The following is a 21570-nucleotide window of genomic DNA, read 5'->3' as shown; positions in this document are numbered from 1 at the left end:
GATATGAGTATTGCTACTACAGCTTTGTTTTAATTTCCATTTGCATGGAATATCTTTCAGTCTGTATGTGTCCCTAGGTCTGAAGTGGGTCTGTTGTAGACAGTATATGTATGGGTCTTGTTTCTGTATCCATTCAGCCAGTCTGTGTCTTTTGGTTGGAGCCTTTAATCCATTTACATTTAAGATAATTACCAATATGTATTTTCTTATTGCCATTTTTTAAATTATTTTGGGATTGTTTTCATAGGTCTTATTTCTTCCCTTCCTCTTTTGTTCTCTTTTCTTGTGATTTGATTATCTTTGATGTTGTATTTGGATTCTTTTTCCTTTTTGGTCTGTATATCTATTGTAGATTTTTGGTTTGTGGTTATCATGAGGTTTTGATATAGCCGTCTATATATATACAATATTGTTTTAAGTTGTTGGTCTCTTAATTTCAAATGCATTTCCAGTATCCTGCATTTGTACTGTCCTCATGATTGCTGATTTTGATATCATATTTGTGTATGGATGATTTCCTACCTTTACTGTATGTTTGCCTTTACCAGTTAATTTTCCCATTTGTAATTTTCTCATTTCTTGTCGTGGGCTTTTCTTTTCCCCCTAGAGAAGTTCCTTTAGCATTTGTTGTAAAGCTGGTTTGGTGGTGCTGAATTCTCTTAACTTTTGCTTGTCTGTAAACCTTTTGATTTCTCCATTGAGTTGGAATGAGTCTTGCTGGGTAGAGTATTCTTGGTGGTAGGTTTTTCCCTTTTATCACTTTAAGTATATCTTGCCACTCCCTTCTGGCCTCAGAGTTTCTGCTGAAAAATCAGCTGATAACCTTATGGGGATTCCCTTGTACGTTATTTGTTGATTTTCCCTTGTTGCTTTTAATATTTTCTCTGTCTTTAATTTTTGTCAATTTGATTAACAACTTATTGACGGGCAATGTATTAATACATCTTTTGTTACCTGAACGTTATTGACCAGAGACGTATCAGTACGTATTTAGAAAGTGATACAATTAATATCACCGCGTGAAGTTGTTAGGGCTTAAAATTGATCAAGGGTTCGTTATACAACTTGTGATTGTCATTATTATTCATGTTTTGCTCCATTAGGTTTTTGTTCCAACATTGTGTAAATTATAAATGCAAGTTTATTATCGTAAAATCTTCAAAAATTATGCATCATGAAATTTTGAGTGAAGAAGAATTTTTCGGTGAATTTTATGCAGATACTTTCTCTGATTGTTCTAGTGACATATATACTAGTGTCTCAGGAGATGATAGTTCTTCAGAATATAGTTCTGATTCAGCAGATGTGAATATTAGACCAACAAAAAGACAAAAAACCTTAGTGATTGATTCTGATACAGAAAATGAAAATGAAACTCACACTGCTGGAGAATGCTTCTTTGCTTCTACAGAAGAGTGGGTTGAAGGCAACATTTCACAAATATTAGAAGACTTTACGGGTATGTCAGCTGTAACTATTGAATGTAATAACCCACAAAGTGTTAGTGAAATAGCAGAATTAATTTTTGGTAACGACTTTTTCAAGTTGGTTGCTTCTCAAACAAACTTGTATCACCAACAGAATGAAAAATCATAAAAAGTATGATAAGGCTTTAAAATGGACTGATGTAAGCAATAGTGACATGAAGAAGTTTCTTGGATTAATAATTTTGATGGAACAAATAAGAAAGTCACACTGGAAAGAATATTGGTCGACTGACCCCTTACTTGAAACACCTATCTTTCCAAAGATTTTGATGAGAAGAAGGTTCAAACAAATAATGACATTTCTTCACTTTAATGATAACTTGGAAACTCCACGTCCTGCAGACAGAATTTCAAAAGTTAAATCTCTTTTGGATTGTTTTCTACCAAAATTTCAATCGATCTATGTACCCAAACAAGAGCTATCACTTGAGGAGGCAAAGATAAAGTGGAGAGGACAACTCAGATTCAAAACCTATAGTCCGGACTTCCCTGGCGGTGCAGTGGTTGAGAGTCCGCCTGCCAATGCAGGGGACACGGGTTTGTGCCCCGGTCCGGGAAGATCCCACATGCCGCGGAGTGGCTGGGCCTGTGAGCCATGGCTGCTGAGCCTGCGCATCCGGAGCCTGTGCTCCGCAACGGGAGAGGCCATAACAGTGAGAGGCCCGCTTACCGCAAAAAAAAAACAAACCTATAATCCCAGAAAACTTACAAAATATGGAATTTTGGTCAGGATGGTTAGCAAAAGTGAAACTGGATATACATGCAGCCTTGAGATTTACATGGGTGAAGGAAAGAAACTGCAAGAAACAATATTATTGGTCCTACAACCTTATCTTGGTTCATGGCACCATATTTACAAAGACAGTTATTACAACTGTGTCCACATCTGAAATATTGTTGAAAAATAAAACCAGACTTTGTGGGACTATGAGAGAGAATCGTGGTCTATTAAACCAATTAAAGGAGAAATCTAAAAATCTACAGATGGGAGAAATGACATTCTTACAGAAGAGAGAAGTGATTCTTCTTATATGGAAAGACAAGAGGCTAGTCCACATGGTGACAACTATTCATGACGCCTCCATAGCATCTACAGGAAAAGAAGACAGGAGGACTGGCCATCAGATAACTAAGCTCACTTGTATATAGAGTATAATAAATATATGAAAGGAGTTGATCGATCTGATCAAATCTGTCCAACTTCAGTGTCCTCTGGAAAACTCTAAAATGGTATAAGAAACTGGGTTTCTTTTGAGTAATTGCAGTTTATTCAATGTGTTTAAAATTTATTGTAGCCTTAATGCACAGAATAAAATGACTTACAAGTAATTTTTATTAGCTAGACAATAGGTAACTGACCATTCTGATGAATGTAGTGGTAGTCCCGCACCTGGTCCTTCTTGTGGCGTTTCTAAAAGAGCCCCCTGCAAAGATCCACCTTGTCAACTATCAGGTAAAATAAAAACATATTCTAGAGGAAATAATACCCACAGGACTAAAAAGAAGTGCTGCCAGAAAGTGTAGCATCTGCTCTTTCAGGGGAAAGCACAGTGAAACACAGTATGTTTGTAATAGATGTTCTGTTCCCCTGCACAGAGGTGCCTGCTATACTGCCTATCACACTCTAACAAAATATTGGAATGCTTTAGTAAGACATGTACAAAGTTTCAAATAAATACATTAAGTGCAAAAAATAGTTGTCAATATTTACTCAAATGCTAGTGTTTCCATATTCACTAACATAACAAATTGCCAGCCACCAGCATTAGTTTCTGCAGAAATCCCCTGGTCAGTAATGTGTTAACATGTGTCTTGGCATGTTCCTCCTTGGGCTTATCCTGTATGAGACTCTCTGTGCTTCCTGGACTTGGATGACTGTTTCCTTTCCCATGTTAGGGAAGTTTTCGGCTATTATCTCTTCACGTGTTTTCTCAGGCCCTTTCTGTCTCTTTTTTCCTTCTGGGACTCCTAAAATGCAAATGTTGGTGCGTTTAATGTTGTCCCAGAAGTCTCTTAGGCTGTCCCCATTCTTTTCATTCTTTTTTCTTTATTCTGTTCTGCGGCAGTGATTTCCACCATTCTGTCTTCCAGCTCACTTATCCGTTCTTCTGCCTCATTTATTCTTCAGTGGATTCCTTCTAGTGTATTTTTCATTTCAGTTATTGCATTGTTTATCTCTTTTTGTTTGTTCTTTATATCTTCTAGCTCTTAAACATTCCTTGTATCTTCTCGATCTGTGCATCCATTCTTTTTCTGACATCTTGGATCACCTTTACTATCATTACTCTGAATTCTTTTTCAGGTAGACTGCCTATCTCCACTTCATTTAGTTGTTCTTCTGGGGTTTTATGTTGTTCCTTTGTCTGGAACATATTCCTCTGTTGTCTCATTTTGTCTAACTTTCTGTGTTTGCGATCCCACAGGCTGCAGGATTATAGTTTGTCTTGCTTCTTGTGTCTGTCTGCTGGTGGATGAAGCTGATCTAAGAGGCTTGTGCAGGCTTCCTGGTAGGAGGGACTGGTGCTGACCACTGGTGGGGTCTTGTCTCTCTCATGGACAGGGCCATGTCAAGGGGTGTGTTTAGAGGTGGCTGTGGGCTCAGGAAGACTTTAAGCAGCCTGTCTGCTGATGGATCAGGCTGTGTTCCTGCCCTGTGGGTTGTTTGGCCTGAGGCATCCCATCACTGGAGCCTTCAGGCTGTTGGGTGGGGCCAGGTCTTGGCATCAAAATGGCAGCCTCCAGGACAGCTCATGCCAATGATTACCCAGTACCTCTGCCACCAGTGTCCTTGTCCTTGTTCCCGCAGTGAGGCACAGCTGCCACCCACCTCCCCAGGAGACTCTCCAAGACCAGGACGTAGGTCTGGCGCAGGCTCCTCTGCAGTCACTGCTTTTTCCCCGGGTCCTAGTGTACACGAGACCTTGTGTGTACCCTCCAAGAGTGGCGTTTCTGTTTCCCTCGGTGCTGTGGAGTTCCTGTGATCAAGCCCCCCTGGTTTTCAAAGCCAAATGCTCTGGGGGTTCCTCCTCCCAGTGCCAGACCCCCAGACCAGGGAGCCTGACCTGGGCCCAGAACTCTCACTCCTGTGGGAGAACTTCTGCAATATAATTATTTTCCAGTTTGTGGGTTGCCCACCTGGCAGGTATGGGATCTGACTGTGTAGTGAATGTGCCCCTCCTACTGTTTCGTGGATTCTTATTTATCTTTGGAAGTAGAAGATCTTTTTTGGTAGGTTCCAGTCCTTTTTTGTCAATGGTTGTTTAGTAGTTAGCTGTGATTTTGGTGTTTTCGTGAGAGGAGGTGAGCTCAGGTCCTTCTACTCCACCATCTTGTAGAGATCTATCTAAATTTGCTTTTTAAAGATTTATTATACTGTCAGACTTGTGATAGTCTTACCATTCTTCTACCCAGAAGTTAGGAGTCTCTAGGGATGTACCTTTGGCTCTCTGAATGTATTGCAGGCTTAGAAGCATGTACTTTTTAGTTAATCACTTGCTTTACAAAGCTAAATCATTTAAACCTGTTTTTTATCTTTAATTATATTTTAACAAACTTAATTTTTGAATTGGTGATACATTTACATGGTATTAAATTCAAAGATACAGAAGAATATACTATGAAACACCTAATTCCCACCCCTAACTTCCATTTAATCTGTTTCCTTCCTTGTAGCCAACTATCATTAGCAGATACCAGTGTGCCCTTCTGGAGATGGCCTACATACATTCAAGCAACATGTATATGTACTTCCTTCCACTCTCTTCTATAAAAATTGTAGTTGTTTAATTCTACATACCATTCTGTTCATTGTGTTATATTTAAAGAAGGGAAGAGGATAAAGCAGCACATTATAATCAACTATAAACCTTTTAATAAAAATATTTAATTGTCTTTACTGTCACATAACATATACTTTGTAAGTATTCTCTTCTTTGACAGCTTTGAGTAGAAACCTTTAGTTTTCAACATGTGATGCTATGGATGGGAGTTTATTTGACATTTTTTTTTGTAGAGTGAGCTCCAACTGCGTAAAGAAGTAGAGACAAGGCAGCAACTGGAACAAGCATTAGGCGATCATCGAGAGCTGATTGATGCTCTGACAGCTGAAGTTCTTCTCCTTAGAGAAGAAAATACTGCTGCCCAGGTACTTAGATGAGATCCCAAACTTTTCTGTGTTTGGTAGTATAAAGCATTTTTATGGATGTATGAGATTCTCTTCTTTGCCTTTGATTTACTTGTGCTGGCATGATTACTTACTGCTTCTTTATTATCATCAAGAGTAACTTTTATGGCACATTTATGATATTGGAGGTAGTATAGTAGAAACTTGGACTACAAATAGTGTAGAATAAGGCTACTGTCTTTAAGAAACTTACTATTTATTGGGGAAGACAGAATCTACATTTAAATGATAACTACCAATATTATAATAGTTTATCCAAAATATGAAATGAGTGTTATGATAGCTACTTTTCATCTCAAAATAGCAGAGGATACCCTTTGAGGAACCCTCCTATAACATACGCTGTTTAAAGTTGTTTATAGTATCTTCAGTATCTTTATTCATCTTTTTGTTCTCAAATAGTGGTTATTATTACCTTTACTTAACAGCCAAAAGAGACTAGAAAATCAGTAGTTAGTAGACAAGTTATGTTTGTGTCAATGGACATTAGATATAAGACATGCAATTTTTTTTATTGATGTATAGTTCACATACCATTTAACTCACCCTTTTAAAGTGTGCAATTCAGTGGTTTCTTAGTATATTCATGGAGTTGTGTACCAGCACCATTAGATAAGTCCAGAGTATTTTCATTAACCCAAAGAGAAACCCCATACTAATTAGCATTCACTCTCCATTCTCTCTTCCCCTCAACCCCTGGTAACCACAAATATACTTTATGTTTTCATAGATTTGCCTAATCTGGATATTTTATATAAGTGGAATCATGCAATATGTGGTGTTTGGTGTCTGGCTTCTTTCACGCAACATAGTGTTTTCAGGGTTCATCCATGTTGTCACATGTATCAGTACTACATTCCTCTTTATTGCCCAATAATATTCTAAATATATGCTCTACCACATTTTGCTTATCCATTCATCAGTTGAAGGACATTTGAGTTGTTTCCACTTTTTGTGTGTAATGAATTAATAATGCTGCTATGGACATTCATGTACAAGTATTTGTGTGAACATATATTTTCAATTCTCTTAGGAAGATAGTACACTTTTCAAGTATACTAATACGTTCAACAAATCTTTATTGAGCACTTACTGTGGGCCTGGAACTGTTCTAGGTGCAGGAAATACAGTAATGAATGAAAAAAAAATCTTGGCCCTCAAGGAGCTTATATTCTAAATAAACACACCCCCAAATAGTGAAGTATATTGTAAGTCAGATGGTTATTATGTACTATAAAGAAAAATAAAGCAGGTAAGAGGCATAGGAAGTGCCCAAGGTGGGAAGGTATAAATAGGATGGCCCATGTCTGTCTGAGGAGGTGACATTGAGTAAAGGCCTGAAGGAGGTGAGGAAGCGAGGATGCTGATAGCTGAAGGAAGAGCACTCGAGGCAGAGGAACAGCAAGGGTAAAGGTCCTGAGGTGGGAGCATGGCTATTGAGCTCAAAGCCATCAAGGAGACCAGGGTGGCGGGAGTGGGATGTGGCAGAGGGAGCGCAGGAGGAGACAAGAGCAGGGAAGCCAGATGCAGGCTGAGTGAGGACTTGGGCTTTTGTTCTGAATGAGATGGGAAACCACTGAAGGGTTTTGGATAGAGAAGAGATGTGATCTGACTTAAGTTTTAAGAGAATCACTCTAGGCTGTCGTGTTGAGATTAGATCAGAGATCACTGCCCTAGCTCCATTCAAGCCCTTAGTGCCTCAGGACACTCCTAGACCAAAGAAATACCCAACAGTTCCATTTATTAAGTAATTAGGTTCAAACAACTTAATAAGCATTTATGTCTTAACAGCTTGGATGCTGTGTGAAAAAAATAATACATGTAAATTGATAGAAAAAGTCTTATTTTTATGATGATTAAATAACCACAGTTATTTACTAATGGAATATGTATACATGTTGTACATGAAGCATTGTACAGCTTCTCATAGCTTAGAATCATATTGGACACCATCAGTCTTATTTCCTATTCACAATCATTTTTATGCAGTGTTGCTTTTTAGCACAGCAACTAATGAAAACTCAGCCTCACGAAGATATGACATCATCGGAAGGAATGTATCTTGACCTCATGTTGAATCTGTAAACACTTTAAGCTTGTAGGCAATGTCCCCTGCATTGGCAGGTGGATTCTTAACCACTGCGCCACCAGGGAAGCCCCTTAATATATTTTGAAGTCAACCGGTAGAATGTGCCAATGGATAGGATATGGGGTGAAGGGGAAGATGTGAGAGAAGAGTCAGGAGTTTGGGCCTGAGCAGTTAGAAGGATGGAGTTGTTATTGATGAGGTGGGGATGTTCAGGAGGAGTTTGGTTTTGTGTATTTTAAGTTTGAAAAGCCTATGTGAGTTCCTGGTGGAGATGTTGAGTAGGCCACTAGATATATGAGTGTGGAATTTGGGAAAAATTTGGGCGGATATAAAAATGTTTAGTATACTTCATTCAGCAGTCCTACTAATAATATTTCTGACTTCTGACCACATCTGATTTTTATCTAATGTCTATTCATCTTGGAGATATCTATGTCTGTTTGTGTATATACCATTGGCCCTTGAACAACACTAGTTTGAACTGTGCTGGTTCACTTATACATGAATTTTTTTCAATAAATATGTACTACAGTACTACAGTACTGCAATCTGTGGTTGGTTGAATCCACAGATGCAGGACCTCAAATATGGAGGGCCAACTGTAAAGTTATACGTGAATTTTCACTGTGCAGAGGGTTGATGCCCCTAATTCCTGTGTTCAAGTGTCAACTGTAATATATATACATATGTGGTATAGGTATAGATACATATATAGATACATATGTATAGATATATGTAGTCTTTTAACACTATTTTATATACATTACCATAAATTTTTATAATGCTCATGTTTATCAGTTTAAATGTCTATATAATATTCTGTTGAGTTTCCTCCACTTGATGTATCTCTCAGGGTAGCTCGAGAGTCAGTAGTGTATCATCTATATAAAGAGATTTTGTAAATTGAAAGCCCTATGAAAAGGTTAATTCTTATTGTTGTAGCAGTGTATTTATTAATTAATAATATTCCGTGATTTATTAGACCATTCTTCTATCATGGAATTTTAAAAATATTTATAATTATATGTTTTAATGAATGCATTGTTTTAGTATTTGAAAGTCTGAAATGATACAGTTATACATACCTAGGTGATGATTTGTTGTCTGATATGCCAATGATATTATTTTGTTCGTTTTTCTCTAGGCAAGACTTCAGCAGTACATGATCACAACAGATGAGCAGCTTATATCACTCACACATGCCATTAAGAACTGTCCTGTGATAAATAACAAAGAAGGTCAGACATTAGAAAGGGGAGCCACAAGTAGAAATATGGACAGTCTAGGTGAGTGGAATAATCTTATTATCCCAGATTGGGATTAAAATACTTATAGAGAAAAAAAACTATAAACTTGTATGTAATTATTGGCTGTTTATGCATAAACAGCATTAACACTATTACATTTGCCACTGCTACTTCCAACTAATATTTATTGGATACTTGCTCTATGCCAAGTACTTTTACAGTGTTTTACATGTATTATCTCGTTTAATCCTCATAATATAGCTTTCATTTAATTTTCAAGAGTTCTTCACTCAGTTTTATGAGGTAGGTGTCATTGTTACCCCCCATTTTTTAGATGAGAAAACTAAGGCTTAGAGAAAGTGTTGGTAACTTAGCAAAGTCACACAAATAGAAAGTAGAAGAACTAGCCTCCTAGACATGTGGGAATTTAATACCAGCACCTTTCATTATGGTGCCCCAGGTTCAGAAGGGGACGGGATGGTCATGGAAAGAAAAAAAAATACTGACTTTCAGAAATTCATGACTTTAGTTCATTTGTGGTGATGCTTTGAAAACCTTTTTTTCACCTCATGTGCCATCATTGTATGCCATAGGCTGAATAGGACATTTAGGAGTTTTTACTTCTAAGTAATAATTTTGATGAGTGTCTCTGTGTGGAAAGAGTTTTATGTATTTAGGCGCATTTTCTTTCCTTTTTTTTTTTTTTTTTTTGCGGTACGCGGGCCTCTCACTGTTGCGGCCTCTCCCGTTGTGGAGCACAGGCTTCGGACACGCAGGCTCAGCGGCCATGGCTCACGGGCCCAGCCACTCCGCAGCATGTGGGATCTTCCCGGACCGGGGCACGAACCCGTGTCCCCTGCATCGGCAGGCAGACCCTCAACCACTGCACCACCAGGGAAGCCCTAGGCGCATTTTCTTAGAAGGGATTCTAAGTGGCTGACTCTAAAATTTAACTTGCATGAGATAAACTCAATGGTGAGGGTGGGTCTTCAAGGGCAGTGCTTTTCTCAAAAACAGCCACTCCTTCCCAGTGCTGGCCCCCCAGGAGCTTTGCCTGTGAGGGACTGCTAAATGAGCATATGGACTAGAAAGTGAAGGCTCCCGAGGCCCCGTGATTTTGCCCTCTGTGGAAATGCATCTAAGTATAAACACCTGAAATGTGCTCATAATTCCTTTGAGTACTCATAGCCTCTCATCTTCTTCAGAGGGTCCAGCTGTAAATGCTAATGTCTCCGTGCCATTGATGTTCAGAGGGGAAGATGTGGTTGAATTGCCACAGGAAGATTTGCCTGTTAAACTGTCTCAGGTGCCAAACCCTCCAGAAAGCAGGAATCTGGCCAGCAATTTTCCAGGGCATATATTTGAGCCAGCGGTATTGTTAACACCACCCAGGCAGAAGAGCAACTCAGAACTCTGTCCTTTGCAGGATGGTAAGCAGGCTTCTTTTAAAGCTATAAGGCAGCTGTTTTTTTATGCTTCATATATGTAAAATATTGTGTTCATTTTTCCCTGATAAACAGAATTTTAAAAGATACTGATTACCATACCTAATCTTTAAGCTGAAGGAGGGTCTTTCAGGGTGGTTTATATCATGTGTATTACACTTATGGTGAAATGTGACAGTGAATTTCATTATGTATCTGTTCCATCAGACATTGTAAATATTAATTGAACTCAGATCAAAGGACCAAAGTCCTCAGCAATAAAATGCAGAGTAAGGGGAATCCCATTTGTGTCTATGGTCCAGGGGCACAGGAAGGGGTAAGAAACAAGGGGAGATTGTACTTCGGAGAGTAAGGAAAGTTTAACCAAGGAAAGACAGGAACTGTGACTAAGAGGATTTTGTAAGTCAGATCTGATTATTAACCTCTTTTTTAGAAAAAGTTTTTAACTCAGTCAGCTTGGAGAATTTTATAATGAAAGCCTATGTATAATTAAAAGTAGCTTTAGAATTACTTTTGCAGCACATATAAAGAGAACTTTGAATAATATTTTAAAAATTTATTATTAATCCTTCGCTCATAGATTCTTAAAACTTGGAGCTCATGGATGGTCTTCAGATGTTCCATGGACTCCTTCACTGTTTGGAAAATTATGTTTATTTGTCCACATGTACATTTTTCTGGAGCTATAGCTTTCATTTCATTTTCAGAAGAGTTCTTCAATCAAAAAAACTGCCTTAGATGTTCCTCCAAAGTTTTTAGAAAAATGTTATTCAGCCCTCATTTGCCTAAATTTTTCTTTCTTTAAAAAGAGTGTTTATATTTTTATGTAGAGGAACAGAAGAATAATTTTTATTGTCATTAGGACATACAGAATTTGTCAGATTTTCTGCACTTCGTTTCCCTTAGAGGACGTGAAAAGACCATAAGAGGTTAAAGAAAATGACAAATCCTTGCTGTTATAAAATTTGTTTTAGCATTTACAATGCAAATGTAGAGTTTGTCAGATCTGTGTGGTGCAGGGGGACAGCGCTAGGCTGAGGGTCAAAAGTGCTGGAATCTTGGCCTGCCGGTCCAGTGACTAGCTGTGCGTCATGGGGCTAAGATACCTCTCCTGGACTTTAGTTTTCCTGTCTCTCAAATGAGAGTCTTTTCCTTTATCTTTAATGTCCTTCCAGCTCTACAGTTCTGTGATTTGATATTTCCTCTTTAGAGGTCTAGTAAGTATTATTAACATTGGCTAGATTTACGAAATATAATTTCAATTCTGATTTCTGTGCAAGTTAGCTTTTCATTCCTTAAAGTAATTTTTCAAATGTTTGCATGTTATTAATGGGCTTGCCTAATGATCTCTTATGAGATATTGTAAATTATTTTTCATTGGTGATAACAAGGTAGCTTGAAATCCTTTTAAAGAAATAATTATAATAAATATTTTTACTCTGCAAATATATTAACTGTTCGTGAAAGCAAATTATTCAGGGATTGCTCTAGACAACATTTTATTAGCATCTTCAGCAGGTTCTGCATTGAAAATAACACTGCACATTTCTTTTACAGTGTGCAGATAGAACTACCTTGGAATATGTATTCTAAATTGGTGAAGTTTTATTAACATACTTTTCAGCATTTTCTTTGGAATGCTCACATGTAAAGAGTTGTTCAGTTAAACTGAACATGCAGAGATGAGAGGTACATAGGGTGCATCATCAGTGTTCAGTTATGCTCTAGAACAACTGTTCAATAGAACTTTCTGTGATGATAAAAAATGTTCTATATCTCCCCCATTTAATATGGTAGCCACTATTAGCCTTATGGGACTGCTGAGAACCTGAAATGTGGCTACTGTGACTGATGGAACTGAATTTTAAATTTTATTTAATTTTAATTAAAGTTTGAATATGAATAGTCACGTATAACCAGAGGCTGCCATATTGGACAGTGTTGTTCTAGAATTTCCCATCATAAATACTTTCCTTTAGCTACTAATCAATTTCTACTTTGTTTTATAACCATGCTTCTTGAAAGAGTGGTATACATATGCTGTTTTCACTTTCTTATCTTCCATTCACTTTTTAAAGTATTCATTTAATTCATATTTGCGGGTGGTTAAAAAAAGCACATACAAGGGTCTCCTCCTCCTCCACCTCTAGGCCTACCGCAAGAGGCAGTTATTTTTATCCCAGTTTGATGTCTGTTTATCTGATGGTGATCTTAATAATTAACATAAAATATTTTCACATCTCTTTTCTTGAAGTATCAACTTTACACAATCATTATAGACTCTCCCTTATTAAAGAAGAGGGTTTAATTCATCTTAACACCTGCCTCTCTTCTCTATCTAATTTGGATAATTATGTTTTTATTTTTATTTCTTCTGTTGCAGAACTTCATGACTTTAAATACTTTCTATTTCTTTTTCATTAACTTCAGGCAGTATCTATTAGCTCTCTGCTATGAGAGGAGAACACTAACTCCCCTCCCTTCCTTCTTCCTCTCCTTTGTTTCCACCTCGCATCTTCAGTCACCTTTACCTTTCCTTTGGTAGTATCAAATTTGTTAACATTTACAATGTTCCATTACCATTATATCTTCTCTGTCTCATCTATAGATGGATACTGACATTGAAAACAAATAACAATTACATTTTCTTTTTGGGTCCATTGTTACTATCAGTCCTTGTGCCACACAAAAGGAAAAAGTTCATAGTATGAAGGTCAGGGTGAATTCTTATTTCACTTCATCATTTGCTCAGAATGTTTTATTTGGCTCTGTGTTTATACTGTGATTTTCTTGTTCTGTTTTTATTTTGCCTGAAGATTCAAATTGCTTTTATCGTCTTGTTGACAAAAGTATAATGTGCCTTTACCCATTTCATTTGCACGTCCTTTAGTCATTCCACTTTGACACCAGAGATACCTTCCCAGAGCCCACCAACCTCTGTTCCAGTCTCAACGGATTGCTTCCTGGGCCTGTTGCACAGCTCTTATCCTGGGACTTGCTGTTATCACACTTTAAAAAAATATATTTATTTATTTTATTTTTGGCTGTGTCAGGTCTTAGTTGTGGCACACAGGATCTTCGTTGAGGCACGTGGGATCTTTCGTTGTGGTGTGTGGACTTTTCTCGAGTTGTGGCATGCAGGCTCCAGAGCACATGGGCTCTGTAGTTGTGGCACATGGGTTCTCTAGTTGTGGCTCGTGTGCTCAGTAGTTGCGGCACGTGGGCTTAGTTGCCCCGCAGCATGTGGGATCTTAGGTCCCCCACCAGGGATTGAACCTGCATCCCCTGCATTGGAAGGCAGATTCTTAACCACTGGACCACCAGGGAAGTCCCTGTTATCACACTGTTGGTTTGGATCTGCTGCATCCTAGATTCCATTTCTTCCTCTTTTTTGGTTTTCTCCCTCAATTTTCTGAAAGAAGACATCAGAAGGGGTATATAGAAGGTAAACTTTGAGTTTTTGAAAATCTGAAAATATTGTCATTTTTCTCTTATACTTGATTGATGATTTGGCTAGAAATAGAATTCTAGGTCCTTAGTCCCTTTTCCTGAGAAATTAAAGGCATTGTTCCATTGATTTTTATTATCCAGTGTTGCAGTCAAGATGTCTGATTTCATATCGCAGTATTATTTCTTTGTATTTTTGACCTACTCTTTCTCTGTGGAAGCTTTTAGCATCCCTTTATTTTTATTCTGAAATTGCACAGGGTGTATCTAAATGTGGGTTTTTTCCTCATTACTGTGAGGCACCCGTGGGACCTTTCCGTCAGAAGACATGACTTTCTGCAGTTTGGGGAAATTATATGTTGACCTTCTGGATTATTTTCTCATGTATTTGGCCTTATATCTTCCTTCTTATATTTTGGAAGTATTTTTCACTTTATATTCAAGCCTGACTTTTACATTTTTGTATTTCACCAACCATATTTTTAATTTCCAATCAAGGACCCTTTCTTATTTTCTGATTGTCCTTTTTTCCATTGCTGCTCATTATGAATGCAATATCTTCCAGAAACTCTCTTCCGAGGAAACCAGTTAAAATTTTGTTACATTTTCCTCTGTACCTGAATTTTCTTTCTTCTCTTCTTAGTCTGTTCTATTTATCTATCCTGGCTTTTCTTTTTTGTGCTGCTGGCTTTCCTTAATGTCTGGTCATCCTTTATTGTCCATTCATATTTAAGAATAAATGACTAGGTTGAATAGTGTAGGTAGCTGGCATAAGTTTTCTCCTCTATGATGTAGGTAAGGCTAGGTCTGTTTTCCCAATATGTTTTGCCTTAAGTAGTTGCTTTGCGCATATGGGCATGAGATGTTAACTGCAGGCTTCCTGTAACATATGGAAGCAGGATCCAGCTATCCAATTGCGTCTACCACATTTGCTCTTTCCAACCCTGTTTTTTTTGTTGTTGTTGTTTTCAAGGATGGGTGTCAGAAGTTGTGAGCAACAGGTTGACTGACATCACTGTATAAAAGACAAGCTTTCAAGTAATTCCCCAGTTTAGCCCTACTTTTCTTTTTCTCTGTACCTGTCAGCTTTGAGCCTGCAGCCTTTTCAGTACTGCCCAAAAGAAACTGGCTTTACCTGTAGCTTCTTTTTAATTAATAGACATATTCTGGACTGTGGCTTCTGCACAATTTCATTCTTTCACACACTTCCCATCCACTCTCAGTCTTCCAGAAATGTGTTGAAATATCTAGTTTGCTACTGCTTCTCCCCAGACCATTATCTTTACTGGTGTGAATTTATTTGTGTTTATATTTCCTTACTGTCAGTTAAAGAAGGCGAGATAAATGTATGCTCAGTCTGTAGTCTTGAAATAGAAGCATCTATTCCCCCGATGCACTCCCATATTTGTCATTCTACCTAAATCACTCTTGCTAAGGGCTCCAGTGGCCAATGTGTTGTTAACTCCGCTGTACGCTTTCTGTCCTTATGTTTCTAGGTCTTACAGTAATATTACACACAGTTAACCACTGCCTCTTTGTTTCCTTGAAACCACATTCTTGTAATATTTCTTTGTCTTTCTGGCTGCTCCATTTCAGTCTGCTTTGCCAGCTTCTCCTCCTTTATCTGACTCTAAATGTTGAGTTCTTCGTGTCTTGTTACTGGTTTCTTCTCTCACTCTCTTCTTTCTCTCTAAATAATCTCACTCGTTCTTGTGGCTTCCATAAGATGTTACGGAAAAGCCCGAATGAACTTTTTGACACACCCAGTATATGCCCAGCAACCTCCAGTTTTGGATCTTAGCCTAGATAGTCTCTTAAGTTTCTGACCCATGTTTCATCTGCTTGGATGGATATATAGGCACCTTAAACTTAGCATGTTCAGAACAATTCTTAATAATCCTCCTTCCACCAAATCTGTTCTCCTTGTCTTCTCCATGTCAGTAAATGGCATCACCATCCATTCACTTGTGCATGCCATCTTGCTCTGTGCGTTTCCCTCACTCCCTACTTTCAGTTCATCACTCTCAGTTCTATTGCCAAAATATTTCTCAAATGTATCTACTTCTCTCCATCTTTATAGCAAACATACCTTAGTCAAAGCTACCATCATCTTTCTTCTTGACTACTACAGTTGCTTATTGGTCTCCCTACTTCTATTCCTGGACCTTCCAATTATCGACAGAATTTAAGAAATGTAAATTATGTAAATTGAGTCATTCTCAAACCTCCAGGTTTCATTGCTCTTGGATTAAATTATAAAATTTCTAACATGGCTTTTAAAAGCTCTGCAAGAAATGGCCCTGTATGCCTGTCTGGTTTCATATACTCCCAGTTCTGCCTTGTTGCTATGCTACAGCCAGACTGGCCTCCTTTCTTTGCTGTTTCCTATTTTGGGGCCTTCACATATGTTGTCCTCTCTGACTGTAATGTTCTTTGCTCTACTTTCTGTCACATATGTAATCATTTAAAAACTTTACTTCTTCAGAGATGCTTCCCCTGCCCATCCTCAGTTTACATTATATATCTATACTCCCCCCAAGATTCCCAGGTATGAGTTAATATATGTGTTAAAATGTGAACTTGGTAGATGGTTTTTCACAAGGATGCCGCTAAAGCTCTAAGGAATATAAAAGACTCTGTACTTCATTGTCAGCGCTGGTATTGCTGGTAAGTTCTCTGCTAAAATAAATGAGGCATTCAGAAACCAAATCCTTCTATTGAAATATTTCTCTAACTACTAAGGAGGGCTAATGAGATGATTATAGTGCCAGCTGTGGTTAAGTGGTACATGTTTCTTATGCTTTAATTTTATCTACAGTATTGAGGAGGACTGTTCAAACTCGTCCTGCCCCACGAATTCCTCCAACCGTGGAAATAATTGAGAAGGAACAAAACTGGGAAAAGAAGACCGTACCTACTGGCACAGACATTCAGAATTCAAGTGAAGAGAGTCATCTCTTTACTCAGAGGTGGAGGGCCTCTCACATGGGAGAAGATTTGCAGAACAAAACCCAGGCTCCTTTTGTTAACCCCTCACAGCCCCTCTGCAATTCCCGTTCAAGCACTCAGCAGTCAAGAAACCCCGCACTCTCAGAAGAACCCCCAGTATTGGGAGATGGGCAACAGCGTAGAACAAATGAGACATTAATACAAAGAAAGGACATCATGGCACGAATTGCTGAGTTGACACTGCAGAATTCAGCTATCAAGGCACACCTGAATAATATTATTGGGCCAGGGGGAGAGCAAGGGGATGGACTTCGGGAGTTTAACAAACAGGAGACGAGTCATGCCAGCGACATGACCTCTGTGAGTACTAGTTAAGGACTGACTACAGACATATTGGTATTTAAGTATATTGCTGGAGCATCCAGAAGTGACCCTGGTGCTTGAAGCTGGTACTAGATGGCTTATGCTGTGTCGGGTCCTCATCACAAAATAAGTAGAGGTTATTTATCAGTTTATGTCACACATGCATTAAAAGAGTACAACATAAAATTTAAAATGAGGAAATGAATGAGGAAAATAGGACAAAAGTAAAACAGGTAGGAAAGCTAAAATTAAGCTAGGAATGAAGTTTTAAATGTAATATATAGAATAAATATGTCTTGAAAGTTTACCACATAACTGTTTTAATTGAAATCATTTTTACTCTTAAAGGGGCTCATAAAAGAGAATTGTGTGTAGTTGGCCCTCAGCTCGTGAGTAGTTAATTTTTTAGGACACAGAATGCATTTTCCCTTAGAAATGATGTTTTAAAGAATATTAAAGTCAGGCTTTAATGTACATACTAATCATCGGGGAATCTTGCTAAAATGCAGACTCTGATTGAGTAGGTCTGAGGTAGAACCTGTGCGTTTCTAATAAGTTCCCAGGTCATGTTGGTCCAAGGATTACACTTTGAGGAGTAAAAGTCTGCATGTTGTAGTGCTGGAATTTTGTAAGTTACATAACTGAGGGCTGACCTGGCAACGTGAACCTTCATTTCCTTGTTTGTGGGGAGCAAAGGGATTCTAAATTCCAGTTGTGGAGTGTTGATAACACATGCCCTCATGCAGATCCCAGTGACGGGAGAGTCTTCCTTTTACCCTGTCATGAGCCAATGTGGTGCCTCTCAGAGTTCTGATGGGAGGCGGGGCCGTGGGAAGGAGCTGGCCAGCTTCATGGATTAGGGGTTCCAGAGTGATCGCTTCCATAGGGGCTTAACCAACTGTGGATTGAGGGCTTCCATGAGGAAGGTTAGGAGAGGGTGGGGGTAAGGACCGTCTCTGTCAGCACTGGCTCATGGGCAATAAGGGCAATACAGGTATCGAGTGACAGAAATAGCAGTCAGAAGGGACTGGCAGAAGAAGCCGAGACGGAGATTAGGAGTGATCGTTTCAGTTGTATGTAAGTACAAGCTGCCTCAGTTTTAGTCAACAGAGACATTTCTGTGTATGCAGAGTTTTGAAGTTTATTTGAAACATGTTTTTTAAACATGGTTTAAAAAAACCCACAGAATTAAAAATGGAGCTTGCCCGCTTTTCCGATTAGTACAACAGTTGGGCTAGAGAGGACGATCCAGTACTATTGTCCTCACCACCCTTTTCATTATAATCAGAATTACAACATGATTTTTAATTCATGCTGTTTTGCTTATCTCTTTTTTAACTAGCGGGCATAAGCTACAAATTAGTGACTTCTAGTAGGAATTGTTTTTCCCCAAAGGGACATATTTACTAAATGAAGTACTTAAGAGTGACATTCCTTTCAGGAATTTTCAAATCAAACTTAACATTACATTCCTTGGGTGGCTCCTTTTTACTCTACCTCTCATATTCCTTTCCAGTCACCAGCCTTCTCGAATCAGGTATATTAGGCCAAAAGTGGCCTGGGTAGGGTGACACATGGTCAGAAGGAGTGATAAGATTCCTAGAAATCTTTGCCAAATAGCTCATAGTGCGTGTGTGAAGATTATAATTATAGAAGCATCTGTTTCAACTATCGCAGGTCCTTTTTTGTATATTGTGATTCAAACTCCAGACCTGCCTTTAATAGGGATGTTAGAAGTCAATCACTCGGAGTAGTATCTTTGCTCGTGTGATCTTTGTGCAGCTCAACAAATGCTAAGAGATGCAGGAAGGCTTTGCTTTGTCCCACAGACACTCTCCATGGACAGAGGGACTAGAGGGCTTATGTGGCACTGATATTAGAAGGATTAGTATCCCTTTACTTTAGCCTTTATTTTTCAATTAAGAGATTTGTAAATTCTATTACTATTTGCCCAGTATTCAAGTTCACATGTAGCAAAGGCTATGAATACTAATTTGCTGGCTCTTAGTGGAAGAGTTCGTTTTTACAAAAGGTCATAATTGTTTGTATTATTTTTAATATGGAGTCTGTGTCCTTTTTTTTTTAAGTCTTTTCCAGCAGTACAACCTCTAACACCAAGTAGCATGGAGGAACGGATTGCAGAATTGAATCGACAGAGTATGGAGGCTCGTGGAAAACTCTTGCAATTAATAGAGCAACAGAAACTTGTTGGTTTGAATCATTCCTCTCCACCAGTATCACCTATTCGGTCACCTCTCGGAGCATGGACTGGTTAGTCACAAATTCATGATTTAAAAGCTTAGACACATGAAAATTTTCATTTTCTTGATTTTGCAAGTATATATTTAGCTAAATGAAATCTCAGAGCGCATATATTTCAGTGTCTTCAATTTTATATAGAAAGAAACAGACCTAAGTGACAGAAATGGGACTAGAAGGCTGGTCTCCTCTCTAGCTTCTAGAAAGCTATCCCATGGTGCCTGCAGTTAATCTTTGGTGTCTGAGTTCCTAAGTTGCCCTACATGTAAATGGGATCTAGTTCTGTATATGATTCGTTCATGGCGTATGCTGCAGCTATTTATAAACATAAGCATCAAAATAATTTAGAATTTCATCAGCAACAAATTACAAGTTATTATTCTGTTAAAACCATTAAAACATTTTCACTTGTAAGTTAAACTTCCTATTTAATTGTTACGTTTAGGAATGTGGGAAGCTACAGGCGATTCTAAACAATAGAAAGTAACTGAAAAATTAGTTGTCATAGTGATCACATTCAAAAAGGTACTGATGAAAGGAAGTAGACCTCAAGTTGCTCTTTAGCCAAAAATTGAATTATTAAGTCCCTCAAGGGGTAGAGCTGCATGAAGGTTCTAGAGAGACTAATTTGGGCCCGGTGTAAGAGAAGGTTCTAATTGTCAGGAATAGACAAAGCTCTGTATCAGTAAGTGGTGTGTCCCCTGAGGTGTTCAAACATTATTGTTTTCGAGAGATTCCTATGTCCTGTGGCTGGTTGAAGTACGTTACCTATGAAGGATCTACCAATAAGACTCTTTCTCTCAGAAGTTATTTCCTTTTTGAATTACAGACCCAGAGAACAGAGTGATTTGAGGCACTTCCCTGGTGGTCCAGTGGTTAAGACTCCACGTTCCCAATGCCGGGGGCCCGGGTTCGATCTCTGGTCAGGGAACTAGATTCCTCACGCGTTCCGCAACTAGAAATCGCGAGTGCCGCAACTAAGACCTGGTGCAGCCAACTAAATAAATAAATAAATATTTAAAAAAAAAGAGAACAGGAAAACAGAGTGATCTGGAAGTTACTGGAAAGTGATAGATAACGCATTTCCCTAAGGTCCTTCCTCTTTGTTTATTCTAGGCTCCTTCACATTACAGCTTTATCTACCGTCCTTCATAGTCAGAAAGTCTAGAGGCAACTTGTGACTAGAATAAATAAGTGAAATCACTCAATATATGTGAATACCAACGATGTGCCACCATGTTCTGGGCACTGGGGATACTGCATCGAACAGGACAAGCCCCTGCCCAGCTTGACTACTCCGGGATTCAAGCTGGGGGGAGCAGGCAATACAAATAAGCAAATAAATACATGAGACAATGTCAGTTAGTGCTAAGTGCAATGAAGAAAAAATAAAGCAGATCACTCGTAAGAATAATTTTGTGATCAAATGAGACATCTATTTCAGTAGTTCTTTGAGGTTAATACTTTCATTTCTGTTGGCTCATTTAGTTTTCAACATACCTTCAGAGTAGACAAAGCTGATACAACTATTTGATAAATAAGTAAACCGAGGCACAAAGAGGTTGAGTGATTTGTCTGAAATTCTAAAGCAAACTGGTAGATTTGCAACTGTGTTCTTTCCATTCCAGTGCTTATTTGTCTAAGGTATTCTTTTCTTAAGTAAAATTATTGGTTTCACAGGAACCTCTGTGGGCTATAATGATAAAGATAAAAATAAATCATATGTCATGCAGAACCTCTTTTGTTTTCTAGGGCAACCAAGGAATATGTTATAAAATTGAATAGAGCTTCATTACCCCTTAAAGTCCAGAAATTACTGGTTTTAAGCATGATTCTTAGGAGCACTGCCTGAGCCTTTCATGAGTACATACTTAATAAATATTTGTTGACTGATTATCTACTTCTGAAATATTGAAAATGTACATAATTATACTTGCCTTTGGCCATATGAGCTCTTCAGCCAACTTTCCCCTCCAAATTTAATGTCTTCAGTAACAGTAATAATGCAATAGATTTAGAAGATTTAAAGTTTTACTGTATAACTCCAGAAATGTTCTTTCTTTTTCATTTTTTTTTTTTCGGAAAGCTTTAGATAAGTCGC

General features: G+C 38.3%; 1 protein-coding gene across 4 annotated transcripts in view; it reads left to right on the top strand.

Annotated features, from left to right (window-relative positions):
* The window catches only part of SPICE1 (spindle and centriole associated protein 1), a 159725-nt gene that overhangs the window by 133952 nt on the left and 4203 nt on the right, over nucleotides 1–21570 (top strand). For all 4 annotated transcript variants that reach the window (XR_009519243.1, XM_069540632.1, XM_060010647.1 and 1 more), the window contains 5 exons: nucleotides 5500–5631; nucleotides 8904–9045; nucleotides 10212–10436; nucleotides 16717–17207; nucleotides 19298–19481. Coding sequence is in view for 3 of the 4 variants with exons in the window: in XM_069540632.1 (XP_069396733.1) it covers nucleotides 5500–5631; nucleotides 8904–9045; nucleotides 10212–10436; nucleotides 16717–17207; nucleotides 19298–19481 (1174 nt within the window). In the remaining variant the exon portion in view is untranslated. The remainder of the gene's footprint in view (nucleotides 1–5499; nucleotides 5632–8903; nucleotides 9046–10211; nucleotides 10437–16716; nucleotides 17208–19297; nucleotides 19482–21570) is intronic.

The sequence above is a fragment of the Delphinus delphis genome, chromosome 4 (assembly GCF_949987515.2).
Source record: "Delphinus delphis chromosome 4, mDelDel1.2, whole genome shotgun sequence".
Taxonomy (NCBI): Eukaryota; Metazoa; Chordata; class Mammalia; order Artiodactyla; family Delphinidae; genus Delphinus; species Delphinus delphis.
The sequence above is the reverse complement of the archived record's forward strand: the minus strand, read 5'-3'. Positions and strand labels throughout refer to the sequence as shown.